We start from the raw sequence: 27,574 nt of genomic DNA, 5'->3' as shown, positions 1-27,574 counted from the left end.
TTCAAGATGTCTGCGCCCATGTTGAGTTTCACGGCAAGAATTTGCTCAAATTGGTTGACAAGACCGCAAATAAGACGACATGGCTTGTTGTATCAATTGGACAGAGGCAAAAATACCATTGAAAAAGGGATATCGAAATCAAAAGAAAATCGTGGTAAATTATTTACTGTATCCCCATTTTGGCAAGGACCCTTTTGACCTTTCCGCAGGTTGGAGATAAATTATCTCCCAAAAGGGTTATAATATCCCGTTTTGGATATAACATCCCAAATCGGATATGAATTAACTGTGCAAAACAGAGATTTTTGGTTTTTTTATTGAACTGTTATTGCAAAGTTCAATGATTACTCAAACGTGTTAAAAGGCAACAACTTTTTGTTATCAACTGTTCTGAATACCTGGTTGTTTTTTAGCTTGATCTCTTGGAAGATGCTGTTTTTCAGAGGAATCAATCTAGCAACTTATTCATTTGCTGGAAAAGTTGCTAAACAAAAGTTGCTACTAATAGTACTATTGACATAGCCCAAATAATTATTTATGACATCTTGAAAGGCAATTTTGCTTTTTTGCTGTGATGCCTTCCTACATTTACATGTATGAAAGTGCATGATTTTGAGCGAATTTAGAAAAATTATATCTATTAAAATTAGAAGATGTGTTATGATTGCCATTGAGACAACTCTCCACCATAGACCAAATGACATAGAAGTTAACAGCTATAGGTCACTGTACAGCCTTCAACAATGAGCAAAACCTATAATTCACAGTAAGTTACAAAAGGCCACGAAATAACAAATTTAATACAATTCAAACGAGAAGGCTAACGATTTGATTTATATATTAACCAATGAAAGAAATACAAATATGATATACAGCAACAAACGACAACCACTGAATTACAGGCTCCTGACTTGGGACAGGCACATACAGAATGTGGCGGGGTTAAACATGTTTGCTGGCACGCTAAACCCTCTTCCTAACCTTGGACAGTGGTGTAACAGTACAACATAAATACAAACTTTAAAAATCAGTTGAAAAAGGCTTAACTCATCAGACGATTCAATGCAGAAAAATAACTGACAAAAATGCGGACCAGATGTGGCAGGGAATTTATACAACCCCACTACAGAAAAGACACTAAGTGCAGATCTGAGAGTACTTGACAGCTAGTTTAAAGCCAATAACAACTAATAAAAAATCATGTATCTAAGACTGAAAAATCAATCAGTACACATCCAACATCCAATGGATTTAGTGTAATGACATCATATATTTTTTTTATCTCTAGTCATTTGAAGTTTTGTACATTAGATCTTTGAATTGCTTTCAGCAGACAAGCCGTTTTAAATAAAGATATTTTTTTATTTATGACAGATCCAGAATCTTTTGTGCATGAATCAGTACCAGATGGAGTTACAACAGAAATTACCAGCAGTTTCCAACAGGAAGAGAGATCTAAAACTGTCCCTCAGGGTGCATGTTCTACTAATATTGCAAATTAAGAAATTAATGTGTTCACAAACTTCAATTATTATTGTAAATCCCTGTAGTTTGTATTGATATTTATCTATTACACTTAAAGTAAACCAATATTGTAGCGGAAATTGAATACTGAATTTATATTAAAAGAACTTTCTATAAATATTAATCCTGCATGTCCCGTCATATATATATGTTTTACATTAATAAAATCAATTTTTTCTGAATCTACCATATCATTTTGTGAAGGATTATATACAGTCAGGGGACTTATTGAAATGAGTGATTTTTAAATCACTTATTTAAGTAGCAAATTTGAAGTTTTGTCACAAATTGTGATTTTGTAGTTTTACCAAAATTTTAAACACATAGGTTTAGATAATATCTTTTCATTAGTAAAATTGAAAAAAATGAACTTTTTGCTTCTTTTAAGCATCAAGGTTTATGCCTTTGATGCAATCATTTAGCTGCAAATTCTATTTTAGTTGAAAAATGCTATAAAAATGGCTTTACATAATGAACTGATACTTCTTAACAGATTTTTCCCAGCAGTGGGAGTATTTTTCCTGTAAAATTCAAGGTTTCATCTTATAGATTGTGTAACAAAATTCTACTGTTCGCGATCAAAATTTCACTGTTCGGGGTCGTTGAAATTAGTGGGGGTTATTAAAATAATGATACTTAAAGAAGTGATTTTTTGGAAGGAAATTGAGGTATGATACTTAAACAAGTGATTTTTATGTCATTATCCTAGATTTAGTACAAGGTCATCACCTGACATGACCCGGTCATCCTATCAACACAGATTTTGGTTCTGATAATTTTAGCAACATAATTAGTCCCTGGATCATTAGTATTCTATATTTAGTGGTACATTAAATTTAAATCACTTTGTACTACTTAAATAGGTGATTATTAAAGAAAGACAACTCTTACTTCCAACCTTTATGGACATAATGTTACTTGAATCAGTGATTTAGAAAATCACTCATTTAAGTAAGTCCCCTGACTGATATATTTTTCAGTTTCTATTTCAATATCATAAGTTATTCTTCTTACAAATGTATTTCAACATGTTCAAAGGTATGTGTAATTTTACAATACATAGATATGTACCTGTACAAATACATCATGTACATTTAGTACTTTACCTTCTATCAGTTAATAGGTAAATTTATTAAATTTTTTTAATTCCCTTTTTTACATAAATTAAAAAAAAGAACAAGAGAAGTTTTTAGTTCAGGTTTTTCCTTTTTGAACAAGTCAACATAAACCTCTGATTATCTTGATTTAAAATATTTTTTATTTACAATCTGTTAGCTGAATATTCAATTAAAATTTTGAGAATTTTTCTTCATTTCTAGTAGAGTTTTAGAAGTGAATGCATACATATAGAAATATCCCTGTAAGATCTTCTCCTTCTTGGCAAATGATTGTTGATTTATAAAAGGAGTAAGTGCGTTGGGAGCCATATTTGGTCCAAATGAAAATTCCTTTAACATTTGGAGAGATGCATTGGTAATAAATATCTGTTGGCCTAACTGTAGATGAGTAGTAGAGGAATTTAACATCATAGAACAGTCAATTTGGAGTCGGACAAAGACTTTTCCGAGCACAAAATAAATTTTTTGCAAAGAAAAAACCTTTTAAATCAAGAATACCACCTTTGAAATAATGCACAAATACATGAATAAACTGAACTATACTTTCCATTCTATCACAGATACTGAAAACAAGCTCTTATGCCTTAGAGACGTACCAATTATCAGGTTGTCTGCATGTTGATATTGAAAATATCAGCTGCGAGTCACAATATGAAGCTTTTTGTTGAGTAAGCTCAGTGAACGATTTCAAAAAGGCTTCATATTGTTTCAAGCAGCTGATATTTTACAATATAAATATGCAGACAACCAGATAATCGATTTACATGATAGAAACAAGTGTTTTCTTTGTTTCACCAGCAAACTGGAAGATGATGTGATAAGCTTGGGTCAAACTTTTACAAGGACGGTTTATTCATTATGACGTTTGTGATATGTCTGGGTCAAAGTTATTAAGGCCGGTTCAAAGTTATTAAGGCTTGGTCAACATATTTGACATCACAAAGCCATGAAAATTTTATTAAGAGCTGATACTGACAGTGGGATGACCGATAAAAGGTCTTATTACACACTTATGTTTGCACGGTACTTTTTATTATTTATTATTAAAGTTATTGAAAGCACATTTTTTGTTTGCTTTCCATGGACACTTTTACCATTGTCATGATTGTAATGAATTTACAAATATACAAATAATTCATTATTTTTTTAGCAGGCACAACTGAAGTACAGAAAGTTCTACAAATTTGGAGAGTTTTAAATAATGTTTCAAAAGAAAAATTGATGAAGATATTCCCTTTTGCAGCTGATATCCATTTTCAACCTTTAGATGTTGAAGGGAAAATGTAAGTATTTCAAATGAATTTTATTCAGTTGCTAGCGGAAAAAAAACATAAGCTTAAAGATATAAATCTTTTAGCACTCAGATTTCTCAACTCCACTTTAACGATGTTTAATCACGTTAAACTATTATCAAGTATTCGGCTGTGTGACACTTCAATGATATTCATCAGTGTTCCAGCTTGATCATTTTAACAGGGCGGTCCATCTGCCCTTTCCTGACTGACGCCCTGCCCTTTTTCGCAAGTCCATACCTTTATTGTCGTATTATTTTAATGAAAATACTATAATTCTACCTGTCTTCATGTTTCTGACAAGTTTATGACCCTCAGCTAATAAACATTTACAGCAGGTGTTATAAGTTGTGATTACAGGTAATCCCATTATCGCCATAGGATGGGTCACTAATCTGCTAATTAATAAACCTCATTATTGACCATTATAATTATTTTCCCCAGTAAAAGCAGTCAGTCGGGATTTCAATTTCAATATTTCTTAAACGACCACAATTTGCAGTTTGTTTATCCATAGATGTTTTCATGCAATGTAGTTTAATCAATTAAAAAAAAATGTTTTTTCCCCCGGACAGTTCACATTTTAATTTCAAAATTTCTCAAACTATCACTATTTGCAGATTGTTTGAATTAGTTTCATCACATTTTATATAACTTTTCATCAAAATCTTTCGACAATTTCGATTAAAAAGATAAAACTTTATTCCAAACCTTCAAAAACATTTTCAAGAGTCAAGCAGGTGCTTTCTTTATCATGTACTGAGCATGTGTGAAAGTGTTCTTATAACATGTATAAATTTGATAGACACTAAAACGTAAAATACGAAATCATTTAGTACATGTAGTATCAAAGTAAATGAGACAAATATATTTCTAACTGAGCAACTTAATTTAAAAAATGATAATTTCCTGCCTTTTTGTTAAAAACGAACCAATCCATAGATGAATCTGGATTAATTCTGAATTTATTATCCTCTTGTCACTTGCTGTTTTCATTTCGTATAAATAAAGTAAGGAAATGTGATCTATTCTTGATAAATTTAAAATATACAGTCATTATAATCATTCCAAGTTTATAAAATGAATGCCAAACATCAATTGAAACATTTTTACAGGGATAATGATTATGCAGTGAAATAGTCATTACAATTCATTTATGCTGTGATTCCTGATTTAAAAAAAAAGAGGAACCCAACTTTTTTTATCAGGAATGTCCCTTGATAATAACTGAAGTGAAATTGTGAACTAGATTTTCAGGTCCTTGTGCTAATCTTCATATTTAAGCATCACATCAGTCAAATCATGCAATAACTGCCTACATTTGTAGCATGCCTAAGGCCTTTAAAGATCCTGGTCCTTGAAGGACTTAGGCATATGTATAGCTAGTAATGTACGTCCTGGGTCCCTTGCTGTTACCCAAAATAAGGTTGATTTTCATTTCCTCAAAAGTTACTTAAGCCCTCAAAATTATAGCTGAAACCCTGCTGTTAACATAATAAAAGACAATGTTTGACATGCCATTTTTGAATTATCAATCAGCGTGCTAAAGTGCCCTTTTCATGATTGGCCCCCTGCCATTTTGAAATCCTAGCTGGAACACTGTTCATGTAGAATATTTTCATTATAAACAGTCAGGGATATAACTCTATAGGGTTATTACAGAAAAATAACATGCATTTGTTATTGTGGACTAAAAAATCAAAGAACTGCGATAACACATGTATGTTACATGTTTCAAAGGGACAATATACATCATTAGTTTAGTTAAAATGTGCACAAATTCTATTGATATTACTATTGTCTTTATGTATACTTAACTATAGAAAGATATAACAGTTCATAGTTTGTCAATTTTGCATAGTACACCTATGTTATTACAGAAAAATTTGCCTGTAATAACTAAAGGGTGTTATCACAGCTTCTCTATATCACTCCAAAGCATTTGCTCAGACATACATCATGCTTGATTACAATGTATTTTAATTTATTGTAAGAAATAATGATCAGAGCATGTAAAGAGGTTCTGCGCAAGCTTCCCAGTAATTCCCAAGTGTATCATAGTTTAAGTTAAATTCCTTTAATAACTAAGCCTTGTTATTACAGCTAAGTTTATCCCTTAAAAGCCTCGTCTCATTGATTAACCATGGTTAATAAAAATGTAATTAATTTAATTAAAGAATTAGTTATCAAGGCTATGCATTTAGTTTCTGCGCAAAGTCTCAGGAGTTCCCTAGAGCCCACTATAAATTGATTTATTTTACTAATAACAAACATATGTTATTACAGATTAAGAAAATTTAAGGAATAAAGAGTAGACAACTCATGAAAGTATCTGTAATAACACACACAAGTTATTTTCTGTAATAACCCTATAGAGTTATATCTCTGACTGATAAAGTATTGAGTAGGCCAAAAAAATTTTACTAAAAAATGAAAATCTTGGCTTAATGTACAAGTGTTAAGGTACCATTGGTTTTATACATTCACAACTGAAATTTTATCATTTTAAATGATTTTCTTGAAAGCTGTCAATTCTATGTTAATTCTATTAATAATTGTCTTAAAAAAGTTTTTTTTTTTTTTTTTTTTAAATGATCAGGGAGAGCTCAGCCAAATCTATTGTACAGTCAGATAAAGGAAGTTGTTTTACCTGAGTAAAATTTATTTCAATATGGAGCAAACATTTTATAATTCCTGGAAAACTTCAAACAGAACTGACCACTTTCAAAGAACTTATTTACCACTTGTATGAGTAATCTTAAGTTGTAAAAGAACTTTTTCTTCTTATTGATTTTTATATGACCGCAAAAAAATTTTGCGGTTGTATATTGGTATGACGTTGGCGTCGTCGTCGTGGTCGTCTGAAGACACATTGGTTTTCGCACTCTAACTTTAGTTTTAGTGAATGGATCTCTATGAAATTTAACCATAAGGTTCAATACCACAAAGTAAGGTTGGGATTGATTTTGGGGGTTATGGTACCAACAGTTAAGGAATTAGGGGCCAAAAATAAGCATTTTTGTAACTTCCAGACATAACTTGTGTGTTAGTGTATGGATCTCTCTGACATTATACCACAAGGTTCCATATTACAAAGGGAATGCTGGGATTGATTTTTTGGGTAATTGCCTCATGGAGGAATTAGGGGCTAAAAAAGGGGCAAAAAACAAGCATTTTTCTAGTTTAATGACAATAACTTGTGTGTAAGTGTATGGATCTTTCTGAAATTGTACTACAAGGTTCCATATCACAAAGGGACAGTTGGAATTGAGTTTGGGGATAATTACCCTAAACGTTTAGGAATAAGGGCCAAAAAGGGGCCAAAAAACAAGCATTTTTCTAGTTTCCAGACAATAACTTGTATTCAAGTGTATAGATCTCTCTGAAATTGTACTGTAAGGTACCATACCACAAAGGGAAGGCTGGGATTGATTTTGGGGGTAATTGCCCCAAAATTTTAGGAATTAGGGGCCAAAAAGGGCCAAAAAAAAAGCATTTTTCTAGTGTCAGGACAATAACTTGTGTGTAAGTGTATGGATCTTTCTGAAATTTTACTACAAGGTTCCATATCACAAAGGGAAAGCTGGGTTTGAGTTTAGGGGTAATTGCCATAAACGTTAAGGATTTGGGACCAAAAAGGGGCCAAAAAACAAGCATTTTTCTAGTTTCCAGACAATAACTTGTGTTCAAGTGTATGGATCTCTCTGAAATTGTACTGTAAAGTACCATACCACAAAGGGAAGGCTGGGATTGAGTTTGGGGGTGATGAATCATAAGGGGGTTCAAAAAATTTGGGGGGGGGGATTTTTTTCCTTTTTTTTTTTCTTAATTTTCCATTTTAAGTTGGTTATTTCTGATTTATATATAAAAGCAAATAATAACGATATGGTTTGAATAGGTAAATCATAAATTTTTAAGTTCTTAGACCACAATCATTCTGTGGCAGAAACCTATGCTGTGTCAAATATTTAATCACAATCCAAATTTAGAGCTGTATCAAGCTTGAATGTTGTGTCCATATTTGCCCCAACTGTTCAGGGTTTGACCTCTGCGGTCGTATCAAGCTGCGCCCAGCGGAGCATTTTATTTAATGTTACCTGTCTTCATTTTCAAAACATTTCAAATAATATTGCTTGATTTTTTAGCACGCCTGGCCCGAAGGGCGAAGTGAGCTTTTCTCATCACTTCGCGTCCGTCGTCGTTAGCTTTTTACAAAAATCTTCTCCTCTGAAACCACTGGGCCAAATTTAACCAAAATTGGCCACAATCATCATTAGGGTATCTAGTTTATAAAATGTGTCCGATGACCCCGCCAACCAACCAAGATGGCCTCCATGGCTAAACATAGAACATAGGGGTAAAATGTAGATTTTGGCTTATATCTCTGAAACCAAAGCATTTAGAGTAAATCTGACATGGGTAAAACTGATTATCAGGTCAAGATCTATCTGCCCTGAAATTTTCAGACAAATCTGACAACCTGTTGTTGGGTTGCTGCCCCTGAATTGGTAATTTTAAGGAAATTTTGCAGTTTTTATACGACCGCAAAAATTATGACGTTGGCGTCGTCGTCGTCGTCGTTGTCTGGCGTCGTCCGGCGTTGTCCGAAGACACATTGGTTTTCGCACTCTAACTTTAGTTTAAGTGAATGGATCTCTATGAAATTTTACCACAAGGTTCAATATCACAAAAGGAAGGTTTGATTTTGGGGGTTATGGTACCAACAGTAAAGGAAAAAGGGGCCAAAAATAAGCATTTTTGTAACTTCCAGACATAACTTGTGTGTTAGTGTATGGATATCTCTGACATTGTACCACAAGGTTCCATATCACAAAAGGAATGCTGGGATTGATTTTGGGGGTAATTGTCTCAAAATTTTAGGAATTAGGGGCCAAAAAAGGGGCAAAAAACAAGCATTTTCCTAGTTTCATGACAATAACTTGTGTGTAAGTGTTTGGATATTTCTGAAATTGTACTACAAGGTTCCATATCACAAAGGGAAAGCTGGAATTGAGTTTGGGGGTAATTGCCTGAAACGTTTAGGAATTGGGGGCCAAAAAGGGGCCAAAAATAAGCATTTTTCTAGTTTCCAGACAATAACTTGTGTTCAAATGTATGGATCTCTCTGAAATTGTACTGCAAGGTACCATACCACAAAGGGAAGGCTGGGATTGAGTTTGGGGGTGATGAATCATAAGGGGGTTCAAAAAATTTGGGGGGGGGATTTTTTTCTTTTTCTTTTTTTTTCTGTTTTTCCTTCTTTTTTTTCTTTTAAAATTTTCCATTTTAAGTTGGTTATTACTGATTTATATTTAAAAGCAAATAATAATGATATGGTAGGAGATACACACCAAACAGGATGTGTAAGTTATTATATAATAAGTATTGTGCAATAGCAAGAAATTTTCAATTGCACAGTATTGCACAATAGCAAGAAATCTTCAATTGCACAGTATTGCGCAATAGCAAGAATCTTCAATTGCACAGTATTGCGCAATAGCAAGAAATATCCAATAGCACAATATTGCACAATAGCAAGAAATTGTCAATTGTACAGTATGGCGCAATAGCAAGAAATATTCAATTGCACAGTATTGTGCAAAAGAAGATACTTCGTATAAATTGCTTATAACTTGATCAATTTCAATGGGGTTTTATTCTTGAATTCTTGGGGTTCTTTAATATGCTGAATCTAACCGTGTATTAAGTTTTTGGATTTTGGGCCCCGTTTTTAAATTGGTCCACATTGAGGTCCAAAGGGTCCAAAATTTAACTTTGTTTGATTTCGTCAAAAATTGAATTATTGGGGTTCTTTGATATGCCGAATCTAACCGTGTGTTTAGATTCTTAATTTTTGGTTCCGTTTTCAAATTGGTCTACATTAAGGTCCAAAGGGTCCAAAATTAAACTTAGTTTGATTTTAACAAAAATTGAAATTTTAGGGTTCTTTGATATTCTGAATCTAAACATGTATTTAGATTTTTGATTATGGGCCCAGTTTTCAAGTTGGTCCAAATCGGGGTCCAAAATTAAACTTTGTTTGATTTCAACAAAAATTGAATATAAGGGGTTCTTTGATATGCTGAATCTAACCATGTATTTAGATTTTTGATTTTTGGGCCCCGTTATCAACTTTGTCCACATTGAGGTCAAAAGGGTCCAAAATTAAACTTTGTTTGATTTCATCAAAAATTGAATTCTTAGGGTTCTTTGATATGCTGAATCTAACCATGTATTTAGATTTTGGATATTGGACCATAATAGGTGAATGTCCAATTGAAAATTTTTAAGTTCTTAGACCACATTCATTCTGTGTCAGAAACCTATGCTGTGTCAAATATTTAATCACAATCCAAATTCAGAGCTGTATCAAGCTTGAATGTTGTGTCCATACTTGCCCCAACTGTTCAGGGTTCGACCTCTGCGGTCGTATCAAGCTGCGCCCTGCGGAGCATTTTATTGGTTATTATCTTAAATATTATTATAGATAGAGATAAACTGTAAACAGCAATAATGTTCAGCAAAGTAAGATCTACAAATAAGTTGTCATGACCAAAATTGTCAGTCGACCCCTTTAGGAGTTATTGCCCTTAATAGTCAATTTTTAACAATTTTTTGTAAATTTTTGTAATCTTTTACAAAAATCTTCTTCTCTGAAACTACTGAGACAAATTTAACCATACTTAGCCATAATCATTATAAGGGTATCTAGTTTAAAAAATTTGTCCGATGACCCCGCCTTCCAACCATCATGGCCGACTTGGTTAAAAATAGAACATAGGGGTAAAATGCAGTTTTTGGTTTATATCTCTGAAACTAAAGCATTTAGAGCAAATCTGACAGGTGGCAAAAATGTTCATCAGATTTAGATTTATCTGCCCTGAAATTTTCAGACGAATCCGACAACCCGTTGTTGGGTTGCTGCCCCTGAGTTAGTAATTTTACACAAATTTTGCAGTTTTTTGTTATTATCTTAGATATCATTATAATATCTAATATCTAATACTATTAATTATGATTTTAACCTTATTTTACATGATTTCCAAAGCATCAGTAAATACAGGTGAGCGACACAGGCTCTTGAGAGCCTCTAGTTTAATGTCATTTATGGTTGATTTCTGTCTTTATTGTAATTTCAAACTAGAAGTGACCACCTGGGTGTTCTAATAGTGGCATGTGCTCACTAGAGATTTGGGGAGTCATAGACGATATCCCACTAGGTCAAACTGAAGATTTTAAAATTGATATTTGCCGCTTCTCTGTTAAACATACAACATTTAGTTAGTGCAAAGACTGGTCTGCCTAGAGTCAGTTTAATGTTAACATTTGTCCAGGTATAGTGCCATGTCTCAAAAACACTTTCACCAATTAGCAAGAAACTTTTGTGAATTGTTTACATATATTGCCATGAGCTCCCTTTCGATTTTTATAAATTTTAGATTTTACGTTTCCGAGTTATGGGGTTTTATTGTCTTGCCTTGGCAGAGTCAAAAAGCGAGACAAAGGTATGATGTTTCCGGTGTTGGCGACGGCGGCAGTGGCTGACGGCGGCAGTGGCTAACTGTGGCGTCAACAATGTATTAGTTTGTGATTAGGTCTAGTTCATGGTGAACCACTAGTGGTAGGTCAATGATATTTGGTATGCAGTTGTATTAGCATTGGCACATCTTATTACCATGGAGATTATTTGGCCCCGCCCCCTCAGTCAAGGTCTATTGACTTTGAAACTTTGCTTAGTTTACATGTATTAGTTTGTGATTAGGTCAGTTTATGGGGAACCACTAGTGGTAGGTCAATGATATTTGGTATGCAGTTGTATAAGCATTGGCATATCTCATTTCCATGGAGATTATTTGGCCCCGCTTCCTCATTCATGATCTATTGACACTAAAAACTTTTGCTTAGTTTACATGTATTAGTTTGTGATTAGGTCAGTTTAAGGGTAACTGTTAGTAGTAGGTCAATGATAATTGGTATGCAGTTGTAGAAGCATTAGCACATCTTATTTCCATGGAGAATATTTGGTCCTTACCCCTCAGTCATGGTCTATTGACTTTGAAACTTTTGCTTAGTTTACATGTATTACACAATGTATTAGTTTGTGATAAGGTCAGTTTAAGATGAACCACTAATGTTAAGTGAATGATATGCGGTCATTTGCAAGTTTCATTTCCATATAGATTATATAACCCCATCCCCTAATTATGGTTCATTGACTTTAAAACTTTTACATAGTTTACAAGTTAATGTTTGTGTTTAGGTTTTTTTAAAGTAACGACTTATGAAAGTCAATGGTATTTGGTTAACAGTTGTATTAGCATTGGCACATTTCATTTCCATGGAGATTGTTTAGCCCTGTACATTCAGTCATGGTTCATTGACTTTGAATATTTGCATAACTTACATGTTAAAGTATTGTAATTTTAATTTCAACATTTGCATTATCAAAATAACAAATAGGCGAGACATATCTCTGTGTTAACAGTTTATATATTCATTAAAAAAAGTTTTTTTTTTCCAGTTTTCGGACAATAACTCAAAAATGCTTTCAGCAGTTTTCATGAAACTTTGGTGAATTGTTTATATCTATTGACGTAAGCTCCCTTTCGATTTTTATAAATGTTAGATTTTACGTTTCGGAGTTATGTGATTGTATTCATAAATAAAGGGGGTATTTTTCAGTTTTTGGTCAATGCTTTGAGCAGTTATCATGAAACTTTGGTGACGGGTTTATATCTATTAAGATAACCTCCCTTTAAGTTTTTCATGAATTTCTGATATGACATTGAGAAGTTATTGAACTTTATTCTTTGAAAAAGCGACAGGCACATCATATTTATTTTTATATTTTAATTCATGTTTATTAATCATATCACATCTCTTTTTTTATATATTTAAACAAGTTTTCAGTTTAATACACAGAGGTCTGACCAGATAGGTGTCACTTTTAAGTTTATATTTATTTGTATCTGTAGGTTAAAAACTGCTTTTGTAAAGTTTGATACTGAATCACAATTACAAGAAGCTCAGAAGATACAAAAAAGACATGGTAAAATCACTATTAATGGTTTTCATTCCAATATGAAAATTGTAGACTTAAGCCAGCATCAAACAGAATCTCTGCTGCAAGCAGGTAGTTTATCTATTGGTAATCCTGAATTTGTCCAGACTTAATCTGTACTTTTTCCTCTCACTTCAACAGCAATACTGCCTAGTATTTCACAGCCTTGACCAAGACATTACTGGTTGAAATTTGCATTTTTTTTGTGTTTGTTTAGTTATAAAATTGAGAATGGAAATGGGGAATGTGTCAAAGAGACAACAACCCAACCAAAGATTAAAAAACATCCCAAGGCCACCAATGGGTCTTCAACACAGCGAGAAAATCCCACACCCAGAGGCGGGCTTCAGCTGGCCCCTAAACAAAAATGTGTACATGTACTAGTTCAGTGAAAAAGTATGTCACAATAACTCCGAAACATATAAATGAACTAAAATTAAAAAAACATACAAGACTAACAATGGCCAGAGGCTCCGGAATTGGGACAGGCGCAAAAATGCGGCGGGGTTAAACATGTTTTGTGAGATCTCAACCCTCCCTCTATACCTCCAGCCAATGTAGAATAAACGAACACACAGCAATACGCACAGTAAAACTCAGTTTAAAAGAAGTCCGATGTCAGAATAGGTAACAGAAGAAACTAAGTTATGACAATGATACATGAATTAACAACAGACTACTAGCAGTTACTGACATGCCAGCTCGAGACCTCAATTAAACTGATTGAAAGATTATGTCTTCATCATATGAAAATCAAGCACAATCCCTCCCGTTATGGGTTTAGTATCATACCATCTTAAAATATATGAGAAGAACATAACCCGTATCATGCCAACAACTGGTTTAAGAATATGTGTTTATTTCTGATGCAAAAAACCTATGAGTGAATCAATATTAGTACATAAATATGCCATCTTTAATGACCTGACAACAGTATGGTAACTACATGTGTATATCCCTTCTGAATAAGTCTGTTTATAGGTTTGGTTAGCTTTTGAGGTGAATAACGACATTTTTGTGCTTTGTATAGAATATTACCATAAAAGATTGGATGTGAAATACCTGAACATATAAGATGTCTGCATGTTGATTTATATTTACGAATGATGTCCTTGTACTGATGATAAAATTTAGTAAGTGTTTTGACTAGTTTCACTTCAAACTGCTCAGAGTCCGAAAAGACCAGTTTTTGTGACGACATCATACCATTATACGATCCCAAAAAATTTTTTGCGGTCGTATAAAAATTTAATAACACTTTTAGATATTTGGATGATAATATTAGATCTCAATAATGACGACTTCAGTATGTATACTAAAGAGATTTATCCTGCTGAACTGACTTTAAATAAATCTTATACTAACAATGAACACTGCCCTTTCCTGGATCTTGATATCTATATCTTTAACAGGAAGATTAATACCAAAATTTACGATAAAAGAGATGATTTTTCATTTCCTATTGTTAACTATCCATTTTTGTCGAGCCTTCGACTTTTGTCGAAAAAGCGAGACATAGCGAACCTACATTCCGTCGGCGTCGATGTCGGCGGCGGCGTCCACAAATATTCACTCTGTGGTTAAAGTTTTTGAAATTTTAATAACTTTCTTAAACTATCCTGGATTTCTACCAAACTTTGACAGAAGCTTGTTTATGATCATAAGATAATATTCAAAAGTAAATTTTGTAAAAAAAAATTCCATTTTTTCCATATTTTACTTATAAATGGACTTAGTTTTTCTGCCAAGAAACATTACATTCACTCTGTGGTTAAAGTTTTTGAAATTTTAATAACTTTCTTAAACTATCCTGGATTTCTACCAAACTTGGAAAGAAGCTTGTTTATGATCATAAGATAGTATCCAGAAGTAAATTTTGTAAAAAAAAAAAATCCATTTTTTCCGTATTTTACTTATAAATGGACTTAGTTTTTCTGCCAAGAAACATTACATTCACTCTGTGGTTGAAGTTTTTGAAATTTTAATAACTTTCTTAAACTTTCCTGGATTTCTACCAAACATGGAAAGAAGCTTGTTTATGATCATAAGATAGTATCCAGAAGTAAATTTTGTAAAAAAAAAAATCCATTTTTTCCATATTTTACTTATAAATGGAATTAGTTTTTCTGCCAGTTAACATTACATTCACTCAGTGGTTAAAGTTTTTAAAATTTTAACAACTTTCTTAAACTATCCTGGATTTGTACCAAACTTGGACAGAAGCTTGTTTATAATTAAAAACTAGTATCTAGAAGAAAATTTTGTTAAAATTTTGTTTGATTTTTTCCGTATTTTACTTATAAATGGACTTTGTTTTTCTTCCAGTTAACATTACATACAGTCTGCAGTTTAAGTTTTTAAAACATTTATTAGATTTATAAACTATCCTGGATTTTTACCAAACTTGGACAGAAGCTACTAACAATCAAAAGATAGTATAGAGAGGAATATTTTTATTTATTTTTTTCCTCATTTTTGTTGAGCCTGCGATTAACAGCAAAAGTAGGCGAGACACTGGGTTCCGCGGAACCCTTACGAATTTTTAGATGGTGACGTTCCCTTGTCACCATCTTATGGTGTTTAAATATCTCAACTTGTTCAATTGGCTCGTGTATGTAACAACGTATTTGATTTTAACGAAAGAAATCTCTGTATTACTGAAAAATTGTTTTGTGAGATACCACATTTATTTTGTGTCAGAAACCTATATTATGTCAAAAATTTGATCACAATCAAAATTCAGACAGTATCAAGCTTGAATATTATATCCAAATTTGCCCCAACTGTTCAGGATTCGACCTCTGCGATCGTATCAGGCTGCGCTCAGTGAAGCATTTTATTGTATCAGATGTTGTTTCGATGAGTCTTTGCTTATTTTAGTCATAAATTGTAACTCATAACAATAGAATACAGAAACAGGTCCGCAATAAGAGGTGCACAGTTAGTCCCCATTGGAATTCCCATATACATTTAAGAAGGCCTTAATTTAAACATCGTCATGTTACACATATTTGTGTCTGAGTGTTGCTTTACAATAAATAGTTAAATAGTAATTTTCCAGTTTTTATTTGTCAAACGTGCAAAAAAACCTATTTCAATAGGAACAATGTTGAAAATATTGTCAGAAATCAACTTTTAATCATGTTTAAATCAGTGTTTACATTGAACAGATTGAAAATATATTATTGATATTGAATAAATACAACATCACATGCAGTTTTGTGTGTTGATACATGTATTTTTATCTACTTAGAAGATAATGATTTTATCCAGGTAAATTAGCCAATCAGTGATGGATTTCTCTTAGAAGAAATTTTAAAGTCCCAGTGAATAAACTACACAGAGAACAATAGCTATTGTATTTATTCAATGGGACAATAGAACTGACAAAAGTTTAAATACCTTTACCAAGAGGAGATGACTCTATGGAAAAGTTTTATTTGGTTCGCAATAACAGTTCACCCATACTTGCTTTTCAATGACAGTTCACTGGGTGATATTCAGAAGGGCTATTTATGCTTCTTGGAGCTTCTTGTTGAATATATTCTGTCTTATGTTATTTTAATTATCCACATATTTTCTAGTGGAATTAGAGAGGAAAAAGGGAGAGAAAATCAGCAGTGAGAAAAAATATGGCAGAAAAGGGAATTTATCACTGTTTGAACAAATCCAGAAAAGCAGATCTGATGAAGCTAGCCGTTCAGTTCTAATAAAGGTCAAAGGAAAATCTGATGTCTCTTACTTGTTAGATGAGTTCAAGTCCAAAAATGTTCCAGTCAAGTGTGCATGTTACTCAGAACCAGTAAGGATTAATTTTCCTGTATATTGTTGTATATATTGAAGGATTTTTTGTTTAAATAATTCAAAGCATGTAATGATGTTTATATTATATAATTTGAATACATTTAATGATTGTATTGTTATGTGGCATGAAAATCTTGAATAATGGTTTTATAATAAAAAGAAAATATGTAGTTCTAGGCGACACAAAAATATAATAAGAAATAACTCTGACAATAGATTCATAAAACTACAAAACTTTTGATACACGCGTCCAACCCTCCCCTTAACCTGAGACAGTGGTGTAACAGCACAATTAATGAACAAAGGTCAACAAACTATAAAAATCAGTTGAAAAGGGCTTAACTCATCAGATCAATATATACAAGCACTTACCTGTCAACTGTCACTATTTGTGGGGGATTTCCCCCATGGAGTCTCAATTGGAAATTTAAAAAGAGCAATTTTGTCCACAATTTAAAACAAAACAATCAATTTTACCATGGGTATATGATTGTAAAAGTTTGAAGAAGCAAATAAACATCATTAAAATAAATTTGAAGGGCCCTTTAAAGGTTTTGTGGGACAATGAGAGCCATCTTGCATGCTAAACCCCCATGGGCATTTTGAAATGTTGGCAGGTATGAAAGCAGAAAACAATTGCAAGTAACAAAAACACAAATTGGAAGTGGCAGGTATTTATACATCCCCACAACAAAAAAAACACTAAGTACAGATCTGAGAGTAATCACAGTTACTGACAGCTAGTTCAAAGTTAATAACAACTAATAAAAAAATTATGTATCTAAGACTAAAAGCATGTGCAGGTAAAAGTCAGAATAATTTCACCATTTTACTGAATTAAATGTCATTTCATTGCTGCATCATTCATGGAAAGGGTATATTTTAACCAAAACAGTATTGTTTTATGAAAGTACATACATTCAACATTTAATTCTAATAATCTGAGATAGTTTGAAATATATATTTGATTTTTGGGCCAATTTGGTCCCAAATCATACCTTCTCCTTTCCAAGTTGATGAAAATTAATGCTACCATTTTCTTTATTCTGTTTATTTCCTCTAATGCAGAAATTTTTCAGAAAATTAACTACATGAAATCTTTTGAAATTTAAAGTTTTTTAGCTTTATTTTACTTTTTGAAACATATCATTTAATGAAAAAAAAAGATATGGACAGGTGTATCAATTCATGAGATAAAATCACTACACACATTCAAAAACATAAGCAAAGGAATAGGAATTGCTGTTCTTCATCTCAAAGTCACAGTGAGGACTTAAACATGGAGTATAATCTCTCATCTCACTGCAATGTGATTTTATATTTGTATTATGTGTGCCCAAGTCTGAGAGAATACTGTCTGAAACATGATGACATCTTTGGTATGGTCATTCGCTAAGAAAAAAAGGAAAGGAAAGAGTTCTACAAGATCAGTGGCAAACAATGAAAATAAACAGATAAAAACCATCACACAATAGTATCTTCTTATATAAACAGGACATCATGCATATCCTCTTGGGTACTCCTGCTTCCTCCCTAATAAAAAATGGCTGCCACGATAAAGAGAAGTGTGATGAAAGTGGCGTTAATCAATCAGTCAATCAATCTCTTCGGAATGTCTTAAAAACCAATGCTATAGATGATAGTCCATGATTTGCCTTGTGAGTTTCGTTGATGCATAATTTAATCAAAAAAGTTCTTAAAACTCTGATTTATGTCCATTTTAGGATCATTTGTTAGTAGAATTCAAAGATGTAGATTGTATAGAAAAGTTATTCAGAGGTGTTGGACATTTCCGTGGCAATGCATTCAGTAAAATCCCAGTTAGAGTTCGAACAAGATATTTATTCAAAGAAGATCATGGAAAAACGACATTGATGGATGAAAACAGATTAGACAGTAAATCAGTGAAAATTTTTAAACCAAACAATTTTGATTTGGGAATATTAAAACAAAATACACAGGTGAGAACTATAATTTGTTGTGAGCCCTTCACATGTTTGTGTATTCAATAACTTTTTCTCTTAAAATTAGTTTTTGATTAGTTGTTAAATGCTTTTTTTCAAATTTGAACAGCTTTCTTTAAGGGACCTATTTTTACGTAAAAAGGACAAAAAAATACAAAATGAAAAAAAAGGTACACAACTTCAGAACAATTACATTTGCAGAAAACACATCTACAGTACTAGTAGACTCTTGTTGTCTTAACCTTGATTGACTTTAAATTCCATATGTGTCGAAATTTGTCTTGGGTCCCCATGTTGAAAACCCAGTAATTTATGTTAATGTACTCTGTTTGAGTCAAATATGTGTTGAAATTTCTCATGACTCAAACTAAATCTTCAGTACGAATGTGTGCTAAACAATACAAATTTTGTTCATTAAGTTGAAATTTTCACATTTTTCAAAAAAGATATTGTCAAAAATACTGGTATTCTAGGATAATTTTCAAAGTTACCTTGTATATTTCATTGCAGCTGTCAGAGGGAATAAATTTATTATGGAATAATGTGAAATTGACAGAATTTGATATTAGGCTCCAATACTTCATTGCATCTACTTTGAAAGAAATGTTGTCCAATATGTTTCCACATTGTAATGCTTCCCTATTTGGATCTTGTGTAAATGGTTTTGGAAATACAGGCTGTGATTTGGATATTGCTTTAGACTTGAAACAGAAGTCAGCTGTAAATGTAAGTACACACTGAATATAGTTTCATTCCTTTAGAGGAATGAGAGGCTATTTGCATGAATTTTTGGTAAAGATGTGGAAATTGTCCCTGCCAAAGAAGATCCTGTTCATTAAAAAGGGTTTTAAACAATCAAACATTGATCATGACAAATCATTTGAATTTGTGTACCCTGTTTGGGTGCATTGCATTTGCGCAAATTTTTACAAAATCCAATCTTTCATTTGCGCCACAAGGTTACCCGATATATTTCATTTATGCCAAAAAATAAAAACTACATTTGCGCCATTTGACAGGTAACATATAACGGTAATATATAAATATTCATTGCTACATCGTGAATAAGAATTTTTTTTAGAGTATTCCCCCTGGGTAACTAAGTAAGTTCATACTCATTTCTAACATAAAACTGAGAGTCACTTAGGTTTAAAACTATATAGTGTTCACATGTTTGAACTAGGTGTCAAGATGGACATTGTCAATTCTGAGACAAACCGGCCGTTAGTTTTCTCAATTGAATTGTTTCATATTTTTCATGTCAGGGCTGTTTCTAGCCGACTATACGGTATAGGTTTTCCTCATTTTTGAAGGCCGTACGTTTGCCTTTAACTGCTTTCATCCACTTCATATGAACTTTGGTGGACAATTGTCTCATTGCCAGTCATACCACATCTCCTTATTTTTATATAGAGGAAATAGGTCTGTATTTTTTTATGACCACGCATATATGTTATCCAGTGTACATAGTACATCCAAGCCGTTGCTTACAAGTCTTGTGTCAGAACAAACTTTTGGTTTTACTCCAGTATATAGTGCTTTCTTTTAGGTTTTATGATCTCGTTAATTTAAAACAAAACTGTGTTTTAACATTATTATGAAAAGTCTTTTATTAAGAATGTATCAGTATATAGTGCTTTCATTATGGTTACGATGACTGATTTCGGAGGAATATGTTTTATTATGCAATCGAAAACTGTGTTTTAAAGTTATTATTAAAAGTCTATTTTGAATAAAACTGTTTTTATATTATTTACCTGTATTTACCTGTATTATTGGCGCAAATTAAATTCTTTATTTTTTGCGCAAATGAAATATGGTTTGTGGTGCAAATGAAAGATTATTTTGGCGCAAATGAAATTCCAATTGGCGCAAAAGCAAAGCACCGCACTGTTTGTTTATCTGGGATGATGATTTTAGAAATTATAACAACAATGTCCTTTTCATGATCAAATATGGAAAAGCCATATCAGCTAAACAGTGTTAGTGGTCTTCATGTTTACCTTATTTTCAATTTATGCAGGCACTGAGCTAATGCAGGGAAATCCTCATTAATTGTCATATAGAAAAACTATAGAACTTACTAAAGTGTTAATATGTAACATTACCAGTACAATTGAAGTAATATTATTCATAGGATATACGATTTTGTGTATAAGAAATTTAAGGCTTAGTGCACGTAAAAGGTGCATATTTCATAATTAAACTTGATATCAAAAAGTCTGAAATCACACATTAGAAAAAAAATACACACAAACATGATTTTTAAAGAATCATGACACAAATGACATTATCATAATTTATTTGCCGTAATTTCAGGAAGAAGCTCATGTATTAAAATTTTTAACTAACCAGCGATTTAACAGTGAACGCGAATGGCAGCAACATCTCCTAGATATAATTGGTAATATGGTATGGGTATTCATACCAGGAAGTGGAAAAATTAATAAAATACTGAATGCACGGGTTCCCATCGTAAAATTTCAGCATAACAACACCAGAAGAGAATGTGACATCTCACTTAATGGAATGTAAGTATATACACTGAAACTTGTCAAATACAACCTTTGAAATTGTGTTCGAAAACAAATAAAATTGTATTGACCAATTTGCTACACATGTAGCATAGGTCCATTGAAGACTGTCCTATTTCAGAATTTCATTATTGTTCTGTCTGTCATGCTGTATCACCATATTATCATATTATGATAATAGATCTTGTATAATAGAAATTATAGCTGTACTATTTAACAGTTTATACATTCATTGTACAAAGTAACAAGAAATATTTGGAAATTTTGAAGTCACCCATGTTTATCATGTATTTTGCATTTCATTCTAAATAAACAAGCAGGAAGTCCCCCCCAATTTAAAAGTGTGGTCCTGGATACCATGTTACAATGAATATTTTGATAGAGTCCTAAAATGGGGATAATGTGCACGGGCAAACCAGAAATGAAATGGCTATTTCACAATGAACAAATTAAAATAAAAAATAGCTTGCATATTGCTTATTCACTAATTTCCACAGGACACAATGAGCTTCAAGCAGAAAAACATGTGAAATAAAAATTGGAAACTCGTTGCACAAAACTAACCCTTACCACCCTCTTACTTCTCTTAATTTTTTTTAATGTATGGTGGCATTATTATAAATAAGATGATTTATGTACACAATATAATTGACTGCTAGGAAAAAAATTATAAATCATAGAAATGCCATATGTATTGCTGTTCTTCATCTTGAAGACAAAAGATATGTATATAATACTTTCAATTAACATTGGCCAAAAGTGCAAATGAATACATATATTGTTTTTATCCTGAAATTTACACCCAACACTTGAAACTTTAGTTGTTAAAATCTAAATCATTGTCTCTAATTTTTCAAAGAAATCCACATAGTTTAAACGCGGACCGCGAAGAGGACCCCAAAATGAACTGGTACGCAAAAAGAAATATCCACATTACCGCTTGCTCAACATGGAAGAGGGGTATCAGAAGCTTTATTTGTACAAGTACAAATAAAGCAAACATTTATTTGTGTACCTGTTATTTGTACAATAGTTGGCTGATTGCAGGATAAATTTATTTATAGGACAGTAAAAAATGAGCCCTTATGAATAGATTGGACTTGGTTTATATGCACATTCTACCTTTAAAGTTATTCTTAAATAAAATATCCAATAAAAATAAGAAGATATGGTAGGATTGCCAATGAGATAACTCTCTACCAGGGACCAAATGAGATAGAATTTTACAACTATAGATCACTGTACGGCCTTCAACAATGAGATAAACCCATACCGCATATATAGTCAGCTATAGCCCTGAAATGACAAATGTAAAACAATTCAAACGAGAAAACTTAACGGCCTGATTTATGTACAAAACAATGAATGAAAAACAAATATGGTTGTCGTTTGTTGCTGATATACAGCAACAAACGACAACCACTGAATTCAAGGCTCCTGACTTAGGACAGGCACATACAGAATGTGGCGGGGTTAAACTAGTTTGTTGGCACCAAACCCTCCTCCTAACTTGGGACGTTAGTGTAACAGTATAACATAAGAACAAACTATAAAATCAGTTGAAAAGGGCTTATCTCATCAGAGAGATACAAAGCAGAAAAATATCTAAAAAAAACACAGACCTGACGTGGCAGGGTATTTATACATCCCGCACAACAAAATAGACACTAAGTACAGATGTATGAATTGTGACGCTTTTTTTTCTAATTATAGGTCTGGTGTAAAAATGGCTGAATTGATGTTCATTTTTGGAGAATTATGTCCAGAAATTAGACAGTTAGTAACAGTGATAAAACAATGGGCTAGTGCAAAAGGTGTGACAAAAGAGACTCAACCTGGCCCTTGGATGTCAAACTTCATGCTTATCATGATGACAGCATTTTATCTGCAGAACAGAAAACTGTTGCCATCTTTTAGACAGATGCAAGAAGTAGCAGGTTTGTTATTCAAGTCTTGAAATATATAAAAGATTAAAAATTCAAAGTAATTTGGGCTTTTATGTAAGTGTTTAGTTTTTAGTGCTCTCAATGTTAATATCTGCTAAGCATTTTCATATTTTGTCTTTTTTGTTTGCAATGATAATGTATTTTAATCTTGAATCAAGGTTCTTTTATGCTGTAAAAAAGAGGCAAAAAGCATCAAATGGACAATAAAAAAATTAAAAGTTGAAGAAAAACCCAACAATGCCGTGACTAAAAAATTAAAAGCTATAAATAGAGTCCGCAAAACACTACATTGAAAACTAAAGACAGAGCAACATGAACCCCACTAAAATGGGGAGGGGGGAGAAATATGTTAAGCTTTTATGATACTATGCTTTTTCATGTTCTCAATTATGCAATATGTTAGAAAATCCTTCTAAAGTTGGATATTTAAAGTTAAAACACTCTTGGTAGTAATTTTTTTGTAGTGTATGCTTGTGATAATGTGTGATTTACTCTAAAACATTTGTTTTTGTATAAGCAGTAGTTTTTTTATTACAGGATCATAAACTAGTCTCACATATAATCACCCTGGCTATCAGTTATTCACTCAACACAAAGAAGACATGTTTTCAACATGCACACTTTGTTTGTATTTATAGATAAAGGCAACAGTAGTATACCTCTGTTTCGAAATTCATAAATCGATTGAGAAAAAAACAAATCCAGGTTACAAACTAAAACTGAGGGAAACACATCAAATATAAGAGGAGAACTACGAAACAACAGAAACACAACATTAAAATGTAACACACACAGAAACGAACTACAATATAACAATGGCCATTTTCCTGACTTGGTACAGGACATTTTAAGAAAAAAATGGTGGGTTGAACCTGGTTTTATGGCATGCCAAACCTCGCACTTTTATGGCAATGTTAAATATAACACTAAAATGACACCATTACATGACATGAATACAGTACAACATTACGGACAGAGAATAACGCAAATAAACAATACAATATAATACATGTAGTACATTTGGACAACGAAACAACAGAAACACTGAAGTGTCTAGAAAAAAGGAAAGAAGATACCAAGGGGGATAATTAAAGACAAAACATACAAGTTGGCGCCTTCAAACTAGTTTAACCCCGCCACATTCTGTATTGTTGAAGGCCGTACGGTGACCTATAGTTGTTAATTTCTGTGTCATTTGGTCTCTTGTGGAGAGTTGTCTCATTGGCAATCATACCTCATTTTCTTATTTTTATAAAAAAAAGAGACGACCAGACAACAGTTCTCAAATCACTACACAGAAAATTAAAGATTGAACAACACAATTACCACATAAAACCGGGGGTGGACTCATGTACTCTGTAGGGTTCAGGATTTCCACCAGTTGCACTCACCAGTAAGAATACTTTGAGGAGTCATTTCAGTTGGTAAGGCATCATACATATACAATAGCTGATTGGTGAACATCTGTTGTCTAAACCCAAGACATCACCATATCCATTATCCATAGGGGCATGTAAATTCTCTAACACTAAAACTTAATTGAATGTGAAAATTTGGAAATGAAAACAAGGTTTTTCAGGACAAAGGAATGAGCTTTTAAAACAAGGATCAGTTCAGAATTATAAATCACAATAATTAATAAAACCATCATAACTGTATTCTTTCTTTCTGAAAAGGAGCTGAATGACAGAGTTGTTGGTTGGAATTTGTTAAGATCCCAAAGCTTTTTTAAAAGCAACTACTCTTCTGACAGTTCTTATCATATTTGCAGGAGATGTAAATAGTTGAGAAATACAATATGTAGCTCAAATTTTGTCCTGTAATAGACGTAAATAAGTAATTTGTTTTTAAAAGATAAGAATTATTGTAATATAAATTATGAAGTGATTAAGCCTGACTGTCAAATTTGGAGACCAGAATTGCATCAAAAACAAAATTAATTTTTATTCACTTTATTCATATTGCAGTTGAGACAGAGAGATACATAGATGATGGAAATGATTATTCCTTTTCTACAAACATAGATCTTTTAAAAAAGAAATACCTATCAATATTGAGTGTAGATCAGACAAGCCCGGAAGGATCTGTTCCTGATGTTGGTAAGCTTTCTCTAATAACAGAGCTGTATTTCATCTTAAGTAACATTTTCAAAAGCTATTAAATGAATCATTTACTTCTTTTTGCAACAACTTTTTTCATAGATTATAAGCAACACTTTTTATTGTATTTTTGTGGTTTCAGTATATCAATATACATATATGTATTCTGGGTGTCCTTGTTTTTTTTCAGGCTTTTACAGATACTGTGCAAGTTTCAAAAATAAGTCCACAAAATACTTTTAAATGTTGCATTTAAAAAAAATAATAGGAATAGATAAAAATTAAAAAGTAACACAAAACCAACATATTAATGCAATAAAACAATTTCCATTCACCTATTTTGCAATTACAACAGCCTCGGGAATGTTCTGATAATGCTGCAAGGCTACAATGATTTTTTTCAGAATGGTTTGAGCTGTAAACTTAACTACATTTATTTTTATGTTTTAGACCAAAAGTGGAGAATCAAATACAGTATATAAAATATTGCACAGCAACAAAATCTGAAAAGGTCTAAACAGAACACTTTTAGGTCAACTTTTTTTCAAAGAGTAATCTGTCAATACAAATAAAAAGAAAGACATCTAGAGATTACCTTAGGGCTATTCCATTAAAATGTATGTAGGAGGGTAGGAAGGGAAGTTTAATTATTGAATGTGGGTCATGGGTCTTTTTTCATTATGCGTCTATTACCATTATGCAAAATTATTTAAATAATGGTTCTTGGTTGTAGGGATATTTTGAAAGTCCCTTCCTACCCTTCCACATACATTTTAATGGAATAGCCCTTATATCTATTTAAGTAAATAGTAAACAATAGAAATGAGAAAATGAGAAGAAGAACACCTGACATTCTAAGAAAATATTTAATACTGTGTTATATCTTTCAGGAACTTTACTCCAAGATTTCTTCAAATTCTATGCAGATTTTGACTTTGAGAAATATTCTATATCAGTCGTGGAAGGAGTTCCGGTGGAGAAGAAAACTTTCAATGCATTATTCATAGAAAATCCTCTCGATGTTGAACATAATGTTAGCAGGAATGTAAATGCTCAAAATGTCAATAAACTTGTAAAAGAAATACAAGAAGGACACAAAATTATTTGTGGTAGCTCACCAATGCTATATGATTTGTTGGAAAAGAGAATAAAAAATGTCAAATCCAATTCCTTTAACATTTCATCACTTTTTAAAGAAAATGACGTTATACAGGAAACAGTAAATCAAGATGATGTGGAAGGGATTATAGACAATATCACATCAACAAAGGTGACTTTGCCAACAGAACCAAGTTAAAAAAAAGAAAGACAATCTGAGGAAGACAAAAAGTTCATCAGCATGCATTCATAATTAAAATCATGTGTTATAATAAATTAGTGAGGTCTTTCAGTTATTCTACAAAGGATTTATTGTTTCAATAAAGCCCTCTCCAACAAATAAAAAACAAATAACACAAAAACCACTTTTTTACATGAGGAGCAATAATTTCTACAAGCCAAATGTTTTCAATTAATTTTGATGAAATTAAATATAACCAACCAATTAGCAAATGAAGATAAATACAGACATTCTCAGAATAACTAGTTACAAAATACAACCATTGAAGATGCATTGTTTTTCTCACTATGAAGATATATTTCATTAAATTTTCAGTAGAACATAGAAATAAGGAGATGTGGTATGAGTGCCAATGAGACAACTCTCCATCCAAGTCACAATGTGTAAAAAGTGAACAATTATAGGTCAAAGTACGGCCTTCAACACAGAGCCTTTGCTCACACCGAACAGTAAGCTATAAAGGGCCCCAAAAATGACTAGTGTAAAATAATTCAAACATGAAAACCAACGGTCTAATCTATATAAAAAACAAGAAACATTTAAGAACCACATCAACAAAGGACAACCACTGAAACAGGTTCCTGACTTAGGACAGGTGCAAACAAATGCTGCAGATTTAAACGTTTTAACAGGCGCCAACCTTCATTCTAACCTGAAATAGTAGTGTAACATTACAACATAGAAAGACACACTATAAAATATCATTTGAAATGGCTTAACTCAATCAAAAAGACATATTAACAAAAACAAGTAAACATACACATAAATTTGATCTACGACACAATGTCAAAAAGATAGCTATAACCTTGGACAAAATGGCGTTAAATAAAATAATGTACACAGGTAAATTTGAATATAATAATTTTGTTGTTAGGAGTACGGAGATATTTTTT

General features: G+C 32.3%; 1 protein-coding gene across 2 annotated transcripts; it reads left to right on the top strand.

The window, feature by feature from the left end:
* Positions 1–26,748, top strand: LOC127730003 (poly(A) RNA polymerase, mitochondrial-like). 2 transcript variants are annotated; one of them, XM_052238010.1, is made up of 11 exons: positions 1–154; positions 1,375–1,473; positions 3,796–3,925; positions 12,910–13,067; positions 16,580–16,797; positions 18,524–18,760; positions 19,274–19,489; positions 21,083–21,294; positions 23,011–23,234; positions 25,211–25,342; positions 26,233–26,748. In XM_052238010.1, exons 1-11 carry the CDS (start codon positions 7–9, stop codon positions 26,637–26,639), a joined length of 2,181 nt encoding a protein of 726 aa, XP_052093970.1. In that variant the 5' UTR covers positions 1–6; the 3' UTR covers positions 26,640–26,748. The 2 variants fall into 2 exon arrangements, with proteins under 2 accessions (XP_052093970.1, XP_052093969.1); XM_052238009.1 differs by having other exon boundaries at positions 3,793–3,925.
* The last annotated feature ends 826 nt before the right edge of the window (positions 26,749–27,574 follow it).

This window comes from Mytilus californianus, unplaced genomic scaffold, assembly GCF_021869535.1.
Source record: "Mytilus californianus isolate M0D057914Y unplaced genomic scaffold, xbMytCali1.0.p SCAF_2, whole genome shotgun sequence".
In the NCBI taxonomy this organism is placed as follows: Eukaryota; Metazoa; Mollusca; class Bivalvia; order Mytilida; family Mytilidae; genus Mytilus; species Mytilus californianus.
The sequence above is the reverse complement of the archived record's forward strand: the minus strand, read 5'-3'. Positions and strand labels throughout refer to the sequence as shown.

What these genes read in the sequence shown, in the direction of transcription:
- LOC127730003 (XM_052238009.1), top strand. Translation starts at nt 7, where the DNA reads ATGTCTGCGCCCATGTTGAGTTTCACGGCAAGAATTTGCTCAAATTGG. An exon ending in TATTAAAACAAAATACACAG is followed by an intron (nt 18,761 to 19,273) that starts GTGAGAACTATA and finishes ATTTCATTGCAG; the next exon opens with CTGTCAGAGGGAATAAATTT. An exon ending in AGGATCTGTTCCTGATGTTG is followed by an intron (nt 25,343 to 26,232) that starts GTAAGCTTTCTC and finishes TATATCTTTCAG; the next exon opens with GAACTTTACTCCAAGATTTC.